This window comes from Alnus glutinosa, chromosome 2, assembly GCF_958979055.1.
Source record: "Alnus glutinosa chromosome 2, dhAlnGlut1.1, whole genome shotgun sequence".
NCBI classification, from domain to species: domain Eukaryota; kingdom Viridiplantae; phylum Streptophyta; class Magnoliopsida; order Fagales; family Betulaceae; genus Alnus; species Alnus glutinosa.
This window is the reverse complement of record NC_084887.1, coordinates 3,563,960-3,576,443: the sequence shown is the minus strand read 5'-3', so window position 1 is coordinate 3,576,443 and position 12,484 is coordinate 3,563,960. Positions and strand designations below refer to the sequence as shown.

General features: G+C 36.0%; 2 protein-coding genes across 2 annotated transcripts; both read left to right on the top strand.

The window, feature by feature from the left end:
• The first annotated feature begins 1,111 nt into the window (after positions 1-1,111).
• On the top strand, positions 1,112-1,790 carry LOC133861659 (uncharacterized). Its single transcript, XM_062297448.1, has one exon. It carries the CDS (start codon positions 1,206-1,208, stop codon positions 1,620-1,622), a length of 417 nt encoding a protein of 138 aa, XP_062153432.1. The 5' UTR covers positions 1,112-1,205; the 3' UTR covers positions 1,623-1,790.
• A 3,685-nt stretch (positions 1,791-5,475) lies between these two features.
• Positions 5,476-12,307, top strand: LOC133861401 (NEDD8-activating enzyme E1 regulatory subunit AXR1-like). The gene is made up of 15 exons (XM_062297188.1): positions 5,476-5,632; positions 5,985-6,157; positions 6,649-6,812; positions 7,108-7,218; positions 7,497-7,576; positions 7,774-7,924; positions 8,033-8,126; positions 8,841-8,929; positions 10,317-10,390; positions 10,512-10,674; positions 10,979-11,064; positions 11,340-11,423; positions 11,521-11,701; positions 11,833-11,943; positions 12,015-12,307. Exons 1-14 carry the CDS (start codon positions 5,595-5,597, stop codon positions 11,914-11,916), a joined length of 1,572 nt encoding a protein of 523 aa, XP_062153172.1. The 5' UTR covers positions 5,476-5,594; the 3' UTR covers positions 11,917-11,943; positions 12,015-12,307.
• Positions 12,308-12,484: the final 177 nt, after the last annotated feature.

The following is a 12,484-nucleotide window of genomic DNA, read 5'->3' as shown; positions in this document are numbered from 1 at the left end:
TATTTGTAGAGGAATTCTACTTGCTAAAGAGGTTCCCTATTCCCTAAGGTATATGTTTTTTTTGAATGAATCTTTCAACATCTGAAATAAATATATTTTTGCCATTCTTTTTATCGATTCTCATCGCATCAGATAAATTCATCATTTAATATTCTCTCATCTAAAGAACCTCGATCTTTTCCTTCAGCTTATTTTCTAGTACTTTCAGAAGCTCATTTACAGCCTTCTCATGTTCTTTCTTTTCGCCCTAGCGAGTTAATTTTTTATTTTTTTAAAAAAGTGGTTATTAAGTAACCGCTAACTGCCCGCTAATCGCTAGGCGGTTATGATTTTTGGTTTTGACCAATAACCGCTAACCACAACTGCATGTTTAGCCATAATCAAAAGACATAAAAACAAAAATACAAATAAATAAAAATAGTCCTAAATTACTAGAGAAATATTTGTAAAAATCCACAACTTTTTTTTTTTGGTTGTTGGATGAATAAAAATCGATAACTTTTTAATAAGATTAATAATACATACTACACCTTCATTCAACTAGATTAATTGTTAACAAAAAAAAAAGAAGATAATTTCAAGGGCTGATAGGTACGGTCAAATTAGTCAAGTGAAATTGAGGTAAAATGAAGATATAGTATACGCATTACTTTTTTCATACAATAATGATATTGAACATATTACTATTTGATTGTCATATAATTATGATAACGTAGCAGTAAAAATTAATTTTTAATTTTTTTTTATAACTGCAGATCCAATAACTAATTTTTACTATCAAATCATCAAATTGTATGACAAACAGTCATGTACTAATTTACAGTCTACTAAATAACATATATATAATTTTTTTTTTTCCTTTCATAATATAATATGACAAATATACTCGCTTGGTCTTTGGTGGGTGAGACAAAGGTGAATCAAATGGTTTTGGTTTCGTCTAGTTCACGTTCAACTGCAAGAGGACCACACATCCACGCGTCACATCCTTGTGAAAAGTAGGTCACGAGCCCAAGAGCCATTATTCACAATCCCGCGCCCGCAGCCCTGACTCGCTCTTTCAAACCCCACCCTCCCCTCCACTCCCTCCATTTCTTTCCCGCCTCTCTCGCCCCTCGTTAAAAAGCCCCAACACCCAACTCCCTCACAAACCCTATCTCTCTGAAAACCCTAAAGTCCCACCCAACTCCCTCTCATTGCACGCCATGAACCGCAGGCTCAGAGCCTCTACCAACTCCTTCTCCTCCTCTCCCAACCGGAACGAGCCGTTCCACCGGTACCTTAAGCCCGGAGCTCTCGCCCAAATCCGTGACTCGCGAATCAGCGCCCGGACTCACCGTGTCAACTCTTTCCACTCGCTCTACGCATCGTTTCAGATCTCTCTCCACCGCGCGACCCCGCCGTCATCTCCATCGTCGAACGCCGGCGGTCAACAGCAGCCTCCGGTCAACGCGATCGACGGCGTGCCCTGCTTTGCGGGGAGGATCTACGGGCCGCGATGCCCGCAGAGGAAGAGGCTCGCGGCGGCCAAGTCCGTGCTGTTCCTGAGCCCGAGCCCGGTCCCGGACTCGCCCGATCCGGTGGTGGACGCGTTCAGTAATGACATTCTTGTAGCGCATTGAAATGGAATAGGTCGATTTTTAGTTCTCCAATCTGTGGAAATTGCTGAGGAGTTTTCATGTTGTAGAGCGGTTTCTATTTGTAGTTCGTGGCACTTTTATGAACAATGTGCACAAAAAATTGCTTAGATAGAACTGAAATTAATAATAAATTCATAAAAAAATTTCCAATTTTAGATCTATTGTTGCAGATCCTGATTTCACTGTGGTTATATTCTGAGTTCTTGAAGCGCTAATTGTTGTTATTTATGAATGAGCTCAATGTTGATTCTGATAGTTTATTAGTTTAGTAATTTTGACTGATTTTTACTATAATTGCAAATAGAGAGGCTTTGATTGCGAAAAACAATTGGTTCTCAATGTAATGCTGGAAAGGGAAGACTTTGAGTTGACTTGGTTTGGACCTTCCCAATATGCTATTTACCTAATGATCGAGTTAAATGCATTATTCCGTAACGAGATAATTTTCTAAACATGCTTTGTTGGCCTTGCTTTTGCTTGTTTAGTGTTGTTGTTTCGGAATTTTCAGCCTGCTTATTGATTTAAGCATCTCGACATGTTTGCTTTGGGACTGGAGTTCTCTTTGGGGTATGATAAGAAGAGAGTTCTTATGGTGCCAAGCATTAATGGCCTTTGCTGATTGTGATTAACAGGTTAGTTTTGCGTTCATGTCTAGAGATATATCTTGTTTTTTAGTGAGGCGAAACCATTTCAGCGCTCAGTCTACTGTTGCATTTGGTTTTGAGATAGTGGTGAGCAATGTTGGACTTGGAAACCACAGGTGAGATTGACACCCTTGTCCAATAGACACGATGAACTTCATAACACAAGTTGTATATTATCAAGTTGTTGTCATGCTTTAACTTCTCAAGCTATTTTGAAGTTGATGTTGTGTGTGTGTGTTTTAGCAGTTGGCAACTCTATTTTAGATACATGAAGTAGGAAGCTAGTAGTGATATAGTAGGCTTTTAAACTTGACATGGCTTGATTATGTTGATGGGTCTTGCATTCATAGATTGCTGTTAGGACTTTGGAGTTTGTCTTGTAAAGATAGAGTCCATATTAACAGCGTATCAGATATGCTTTTTAGCTTCATGCTTTGCATTGCATTTTAGTTTTAATCTCAGCATACATCATTTCTGTAGTTTCAAACTTCATTCAAATTGAAAATTCCATTTGTTGAGTAATGCTCAGCTAGTTTTACGTCAAGGTTTAGTATTCTTTTTGGAGGAATTTGGTATACATTAGTTTCTGTTTATCATCAAATGGTTTTATAGTTGATGAAGTTCAGTTAAAACAGTGGATGGCAGCATCATATGAGTACTTGATTTCTTTGTGCTTTTGGGATCATGTCGTGTTCCCAATGGTTTTGTAGCTTAGTTTTACTTCTCTCATTTGGGGGGAGGTTCGGGTTTAACCCACTGTGTGTGTAGGATTTGTAGCACTTCTCTCCCTTGCTATCTAGAGTTGCAGTTATGTGTATCGTTTTGAGAAACATGCTAAAGAAAACTTTTGAGAAGGTAGGTAACCTAGATATAGGGGGTATGATGAAGAGTAGGGTGAATTTGGAATGTTGCCCATTTGTTTTCGTAAAGGAAGGAATCTTGAATTTCAATGCATGGTGTTATGGATGAGACTAATTAGGAAACTCAAGCATTTGCCAAATCCACAAAAACTATGCTTAAACAGTGTACTTAAACTTGTTTCACTCTGAGCTCACTCCAACCTTCTCATTTTCAAAAGGCTAATAATCTACCTGGCTTGGCTTATGTACTCGATTATTCTAGGTATTTACTTTATAAACATGAATAGCCTAATAATTGATTTGGTTCAATTATTTGCTTGAGCATGCTTTATTTCTATATCTTTTTCATGCATTTTACACCTCTTCTTTTTAGCTTTGATGAATAATCTAGAGGTGAATCATGTTTCTGAGAATATAGGAAAAGCATATTGAAGAGAATAAGCAAAAATAATTTGACCATGTCCCTGTAGACTCTGTACATGGCTCTAGTGGTTCTTCAACTATTAACAGACATTAACAGGCATACGTACATTTCTGACTTGATGTTCAATAGCTCGAAAATTTTGCTTATCAAACAAAGTTTTTATTTATTTATTTATTCATTGTTATTCAAGATATGCCCCACAAGAATGATGTGCCCTAATGGGTCTCCCTTTCAGTTCAATTGACATAAGTTGTTGCATATAATATTATTATTGCCACATTCTTGGTTAGGCATTTCAAAAGCTCTTGTTGAAGAAAAATATCTTTATTTATTCTATTTATTGAAAACTGTTGCGGAAGAATCATACAAATACTTGATGAAACCTGTTTGCTGGGGTAAAATCTGTTGGAGGATGGTATCTAAAAGTCAAGGATTTTTGCAATTATGCCCCTGTCTTTCTTATTTTCCTTCCTCCATCCCCTTTGGTAAAGGATGAAGATTCCTAAATTTTGTCGGGCGGTAAATGTGAGTCTCTACAGGACTTATTTGTTCGAACAGATTTTGGACAGCATGTTTACCAGTTTAGACAAGTAAATTTTATAAAAACTCTCATATTTATTGTTTAAATTACTAGCAATTGAGTTGTATCAGTTATGTCGACAGGAGTATAAGCCCATTCAAGTTGATTGTGTGGTCCATTGGACTCAAATTCAATGTCTCACTTGCAACCAACACCATCAAGTCCACACAGAGAGAGACACATAAAGAGGTCGTCACTCGTCATCTACTTCTCACATTAATTATGTTCTTAATATATCAACAATGTCGATAGATTTATTTATTTAGACCTTTGTGTATATGAGTGTTTACATGTAAAAAGTTTAAAAAATTTATTGCATGAAAATACAGTTAAAACAGGGATTTAATTCGGTTGAAATGGACAACTAATATAGATTCAAAAGTTTTTTTTTTTTAGAAAAAAATCATTCAAATTTAGAATGTGTTTAGGTCAAATGCGCATTTTTAAACATTTTGTGGAGTTTGGGAGTTCTTTTGGAAAAAAAAAAAAATGGTAAGGGATACATTTCTAAAAGGGAAAAAATTATATTTAGTCCTTAGGTTTTGCACAAATTTTAATAGGCCATCTGTTACTTTTTTCCTCAAAATTAATGGTTTGTCATATTTCATGTGTCTTAATTGACAGATCAACGTCCATATCAAAACCTAATATCAATGCCACATCATTAAAAATCAAGTCATCTATAGAAAAAAAGAAGAAGAAGAAGATCAAACTCTAGAAACAAAAACCGTATTTTCAAAAAACAAAAAAACAATTATCTTCTTCGTCATCCTAATCATCTAGATTTATTAATATTAAATGGAAAACCGTTAACTTTAAAACTGACATGGACATTTACATGGTATTAAGTGCTAACATGAACTCTAGAATGTTAAATGAAACACATGTGACAAATAAAAAATCGGATTATATATAAATTAAATATATTTAAACACATGTTTCATTTAAGAAATTGTCAATTTGAAACTTGAGCAAAATTTAAGGACCTTATTTTTGAAATTGAAAACTTAAAAGACTAAATCCAAATCAGATGAAAATATATGGGCTGAATATGATTTTCCCCTTTTAGAAACAGCACTCTATTTAATTAAGTTTTTAAAAATCACATTTCGGTTAACTACATTTTAAAATCAACTATTTTTTCAAATATGATTTGAAACTTCTAAACCAAATAAAAGATGTAAGAGATTAACGTTCAGATCCCACCGATTAAAGATAGTAGATATTTCGGTATATACCACTATAAAGTGCCCATTTATATAATATTGGCAAGCCATGGGAATTCCCTCAAACGACGCCGTTCGTCCTACTTTACTTGTCCGCATCAGCATCAAGTATCTGTATGGCCTTGGAGAAACAGGGTCCAGCTCTCTCTCTCTCTCTCTCTCTCTAAAACGCTCGAGTCTGCGTAGGTAGCAAGCGCAAAAACGCAAAGCAGTAGCAGAAATGGCTGAGCCCAAAACCAAATACGATCGTCAGCTCAGGTACCCCCCCGATCACTCTTCTCATCCCAATCACCCTTTTGCCCTCCCACATTCCACCATTTTCCACTTTGCCCTAACTCTTTAGCTCCACTCACTCCTCTCTCTCTCTCTCTCTCTCTCTCTCTCTCTCTCTCTCTCTCTCTCAGTTCTGTTAATTATTTTCCCGAGAAAAAAGTATTTTACTTAAATTTGATTTTTGCTTAATACCTTTTTTGTTTCCTATGGTTAAAGGATTCGGAAAAAAATAAACAAGAACGATTTTTCTTAGATATATAGATAGAGAAAATTGCATTCTTTTTTTTCTTTGCTACTGCGAGGAGCTGGATTGGTTAAAATGAAGAGAAAATTGTAGGATCTGGGGTGAACAGGGACAAGCAGCCCTTGAGAAAGCCAGCATATGTTTGCTCAATTGCGGTCCTACTGGTTCCGAGACTCTGAAGAACCTTGTTCTTGGTGGGGTTGGAAGCATCACTGTGATTGATGGGTCCAAGGTTGAGGTTGGCGACCTTGGAAATAACTTTATGGGTATGTTTCTATGTTTCTCCGTGTGTGCTTTGCCAAGTTTGTTGGATAAGACAACGTAGAACTCGGCATTTATCATATGTGATGTTCAACAAAATTAGAGTATTAAAATATTAATTAAATTAATTTATTTTTTTATCTAGCTTAAACTTTTGGATAAGTGGTAATTTAGCTTGAGGAGAGGTGTGAGTTCGAACTTGACTTCATAGTTTACCTCGTATTTCAGTTAAATATTTTACGTGTTGGGTCTTTATTATTGAGGGAGAGTTTGTAAAGTTTGAGCTTCAAGTGAGGGGAATGTTAAAGTATTAATTAAATGATTAAATTCAATATTTTCTATTGAGTTTGAACTTTTGCAATAAGTAGTGATTTGATATAAATAAAAATTAAGAAAATTTCAAAATCTGAACTCTAGAGGATCTAGATTAGAGTTTCTTAGTTGCCTTTTTGAGTTAATTGTGTTTTCTTGTTATTTGGTTGTGATGTTTTGGTAGTGGATGAATCAAGTGTTGGGCAATCGAAGGCGAAATGTGTGTGTTCGTTTCTTCAGGAGCTGAATGATGCTGTTAAGGCCAAGTTTATAGAAGAATATCCGGAGGCGTTGATTGAGATGAACCCCTCGTTTTTTTCTCAGTTTACATTGGTAGTGGCTACTCAGGTATTGAAGCTGATGTTTATGTACTTTTCGACCTTGAAAGTAGTCTACTTGAATGCATTGCTTTGTGTCTTATGGTTCTTTTTGCAATCTGTGTGTTGCCAAGAATGCATTCTTTGCTGTTTATCATAAGGGTGTAGATAAACTTTTTTATGTGCACAAAAGAAAAAGATGAGTGTCAAGGTGGCTTGTACTTACAACCTCAATGTGACATGGATAATTCAACGGCATTCCGATTTTTCTGTTTATTCTAATTAAGTGCAGTAAATATGACGGGGTTTTTCTATTTCACTTTCAGCTGGGGGAAGACTCAATGGTGAAGCTTGATAGAATCTGTAGGGAGGCAAATGTGATGTTGGTCTTTGCTCGCTCCTATGGCCTTACTGGGTTTGTTCGAATCAGTTTGAAGGTAATATGCTTTAACATCATTATGGTTCCTCCCAAAGGGAAAACTTGGACACACGAAGGATGACCAATGGGGTTTCTCTAAAGCTCTGTCCTAGATTAAATTCTGTTAGTTTGATTAGTCACAGACATTCCTTTGGCTGATAACCTGTTAAAAAAAAAAAAGAACTGTGGAAATTTGCATAGAATTCTTTTAAGGTAGGGACTGTGGTTGTTCGGTCAAAATTTGTTGGACAACTTCTACCAATGTAGTACATATCCATTTTTTCTAATTTGTGGTAGGAACATACCGTGGTTGAGTCAAAGCCTGATCATTTTCTGGATGACCTCCGGTTAAATAACCCATGGCCCGAGCTCAAGAGGTACAAAATTTATTTTTATATTTATTTTCTTTGGTTGATTTTGTGCAGGTTGTCTAAATATATTTTGGTATTTGGTTTGGCACACTTCTCAGCCTATAACTTTGACCCTAAGAACATCCACCTTGTATTCCATATAAATGATTGTGGTCGTCTATGTATGGATTAAATGATTGTGATCGTCTATTTATGGATGATAGGTTTGCAGAAAGCATTGATTTAGATGCGCAAGATGTTGTGGTCCACAAGCACACACCATATGTAGTCATTCTTGTCAAGGTGGCAGAGCAGTGGACCAAAAGTCATGGTGGTAGCCTTCCGTCAACCAGGGAAGAGAAAAAAGAGTTCAAGGTATACATGTTTGGTTCATTGTTTTTATGTTGGCTTCTTTATTTCGTTAATTATTTTCTTAAATTGCTTTTCAGAGAAAAGTGATTTAGTTGTGTCTCAAACATTTAGGACCTTCTTAAAGCCAGGATGATTGCAATGGATGAAGATAACTATAAAGAAGCTATTGAGGCCTCCTTCAAGGTCTTTGCTCGTCGAGGAATTGGTAAGTAACTAAGTATATAATTTTCGCAATCATGTGTTCTGCCTTTTTAGGATATTGTGATGAAGAAAATGAACTGCATGTTGAAGTTAATTAAGAATGGATTAAATAGCCATCTTAATACAATTGAGATGGGAATGGACTTGGGTCACCTGCCCTCAATATGCCTGATGGAATTAATTCAACACGGTTCCTAGACATTTATATCTAACAGGATAAAGATCCAACTGTTGTAACAGTTCAAATATAGGGGGTATCCTTGAGGGGTTGTAAACACTTAGGGTATGTTTGGTATGCATAATGGCTATTCCATTAGAAAAATGGAATAGTTTCTATTAGAAATGGAAGAAAGTAAAATGGAATAGCCATTCCTATGGTCCATGAGTAAATGACTATTCCTTAAATTGAGGAATAGTCATTCCCTCATTGGCCATGGGAATGACTATTCCAAGTGTTAAGAGTATATGTATTCTTTAACACCAAGGCTATTTTATTCTAACTTCTTCCATTCTTAATAAGGCATTTTTTTCTAATGGAATTGTCATTTTGTGTACCAAACGTATCCTTAGAGTTCTTATGAAGTTTTAATGTGGATCTGCAATATGCCTTTTCTGATTTTGTCATCAAGAACTGTTTGTTTTCTACCTGAAAGTTAAGATTTCTGTACTGGTTTCATGTAAATAAGCGTTTAATTTTCCTCAATTCTGTGCATCTCAGGCCCAGATTTGCAACAGATACTTAATGATAGCAGTGCTGAAGTTGATTCTAATTCATCAGATTTTTGGGTGATGGTGGCTGCTTTGAAGGTTTGCGACTCCAAGTGGCGTTTGTGACTTGAGTTATTAGTTTGCTTTTCTCGAATCTAGTATAACTGACATCATATTCAACAAATTCGAATTCTTATTGCTTAGACAGTATCTCTGTTTCTGCAAATATAGGATTTTTTTTTTAATTAGTTCCCGAGTTGAGTGACAAGCTCTTGGTAGCACCCTGAAGAGTCAAAAATTGTCCAAGCCAAGTCTTGGGGGTGAATACTGATTTTTCAGAAAATTAATCTAACAAATTCTTTTGTTGGTTTTTATAACCAAGTCTGCTTTGGAGTCAATTACCTTCTGTTACATTATCTGTAGTAACGTTAGCTGAATGGTTGGCCAAATTTGGGCTTCCATGGTTATTGCCAACTCTTATGCAGCTTTGTTGATCATTGATCATGCAAGCATCAGATTCCAAGGAGCAGGTTTTGTTGTGATCCCTTTGGAATGAGTTAAATATAGTTTTTTTCTCTCTTGTATAATGTAAAGCTTTAGCCTCCTTCCTTCCGGAATAGGATCCTCTCCATTTCAAGTGAAATAGATGAACCATTTCATGGTTCAGATTAAATTTTAGAGCATCTAACGGTGTACATAGTGTTACATCATTTAAAATTTTTAAATGACATGTCAACATAGGAAACATATATACTGTTAAATGCTGTTAAATCTAGTATGGACCATGAAATTGTTCCTCTTCATCTCACCTAAAATGGAGAGGATCATGTTCCCTTCCGGTCATATACTTGTCAGTTGCTCCTTATTACTCTTTTTGTACACACACGTATAATACATACCTTGGTACATATGCAACATACCACACGTATATATAGTTGTGTTAGAATATATTGGCTGCTTTATTGGCTTTTGTGCTACTTTTTCTTGCATCCTTTTTCCTTTCAAATGTACTTTGATAGAATTAAACCTATGTTTCACGTATGATGAACTGGAAAGCATTATAGTTTTTTTTTTAAAATATTTATTTTCAAACTTTCCAAAATGGTACAGAAAAACTTTGTGCATGCTGGTTCTGTTGTTTCAAGTGCCTGGAAAAATGTGGAGATTTTGTTCTTATACTTAGATTGTTTCCATAAGATGGGTCAGCAAGAAATATTTGTTAAAGTTTCTCTCGAGGCCCTGGGAATATTGCCGCAGTCATCTATAGGATTTGAATGTACAGAATCTTCCAGCTATCACCATCAAAATCACAATGTTGTTTGAACATATCAACTATTAAAACTTTCTTGGTAAATCTGGATAGGGTTTAAATTCATCCTGTCATAAATATGCGTACCATTTCTGGAAACTTAACATGTGATATTCATTTTTGGCTTGATGATGTGCATCAATTCAAGTTATATAACTGTGTTTCCTCACTTTTCAGGAATTCATAGCAAATGAAGGTGGTGGCGAGGCACCCCTTGAGGGATCAATACCTGATATGACATCTTCAACTGAGTCAGTGGCTAAATCTCTCCAGAATATAATATAATGCCAACTTTTCTTTTTTTGGCATTAGAATTAAATATAAACAAGAAACATTTTTTTTGAGATGAGATCTTTATCAACTCTCTTGTAGGCTTTACGTAAATCTGCAGAATATTTACCAAGCAAAGGCGGAGGCTGATATTCTTGTTGTTGAGCAACGAGTTAGAAATATTCTGAAGAAAATTGGTAAAGATCCAAATGGCATCTCAAAGACAAGCCTAAAAGGCTTCTGTAGAAATGCAAGAAAACTCAAAGTAAGTCTAGAGTTAAAGGCCTTTTTTTTTTTTTCCCTGTTTGTACTTTATATATATATATATATATATATATCCCCTCATTGGTATGACAAAGGGTTGTCAATTATAAATATGGGTACAACTCTAGTACTTCTTTAACTTCATACTGTTATCCTCATTAGATGACAATGTCTCTCCCAAACTATTCCTCTCAACTAATTAAGGCCTCCCTGCTATATATTTCTCATGGGAAAAGCACTATTTGTGTTTGATTATTATTTTTGCCTCGGTGGCCTTCAATAAGATATTGATTCCCACTTTGTAGGTTTGCAGGTATCGCTCCATTAAGGATGAGTTTAATTCTCCAATCTTACCAGAGTTACAGAAGTATCTGACAGATGAAGATTACAGGTGTCATAAATTTATTTTTTTAATCCTTTCAGATAATAATTTAGTGTTCAATTCTTAAGAAAGTATATATTTACCATTTTCTTAACGACTTTAGTTTTACACCCTAATAAGTAGCTTGTATATTTTCTTTTTGGTACTAGTTTTTCCGAGGTAAAACAAAATGGAAATACATATACCTGAACTACGAGTACACCCAAAACAGAAGGAAAAAGTTACAGAATGAAAGAGATTCCCTTCCTTAGAGCCTTACATTTTCTTGTTATATGTGCAAGCAGTGCAGCTGTTGGGTTCTATATTTTGCTTCGTGCTGTCGATCGGTTTGCTGCTAATTACAACAGTTTTCCTGGGCAATTTGATGGGTAACACCTGATATGCTAATAAAATATTTCTGAAGAATCTTCTTATTGTATCTTTTAGCCCTACCTTTCCATGCTGACTCTGTTGTGAATGTTGCAGAGGGATGGATGAGGACATTTCGCGATTGAAGACTACAGCCGTTGGCCTCCTTAGCGACTTAGGTTGCAATGGCTTAACTCTGACAGAGGATCTTATCAATGAGATGTGTCGATTTGGTGCTTCGGAGCTCCATGCGGTTGCTGCCTTCATTGGAGGAATTGCTTCACAAGAAGTGATCAAGGTATTTCTCTTGCCTTATCTTATCAAGGCCCTATTTGCCTATATCAACAAGGTCCAAAGTTGGTTGAATGAAAAGTATTCAAAGCTCTTTTTACTTTTCTGCGATGACAAGTCTCTCTGTTTTCACTACAGCTGATAACAAGACAATTTGTACCCATGTCGGGAACTTTCATCTTCAGTGGTATTGATCACAAGTCTCAGTTGTTGTCACTCTAGTAGTTTTATGATGCTTTCAAAAGACTGGTAAGTTCTCATCTTCCCTTTGGCTGAGAATATCTTGCAATCATAATCTCAGTTTAAGTTCTCCTTTGCAGTTGTGATTTTTGCTGGCAGGCCCCGCTCCCCCACCCACCGCCGGTAGGTGGAGCAGCAAATTTAGTCTGTACGTACAGCTTTGGGACGCATCTTATAGATGGGGGCATTTTGTTAGGGAAGCACTCCTCACATTGGTGAGAGGCATGGTCTACTAGTTTCCGTGATATTGAAGCTTTGTGACCGACTTAATCGAGAGGAGAGGGAGAGAGAGTGAGAGAGAAGGTACACTTGTTTGAAATGGAAGTACTCACCTTATTTTGGTCGATAAACATTGCCCCTACATTAGAGAATAGCTTGTGTCATTCCTTTGGCCTGCTGCATTATTGTTCGGGTACGGGTAATGCTAGAAGAGAAATGCTATTTGGTAGATTGTAATATGATTAGGATAATGTGATAGAAAAAATCAGCTTTTGATTTTTGATTTTTTAAAAAATCCTTTTGCTAATAAAAGCTGATTTTTAGTCACGTT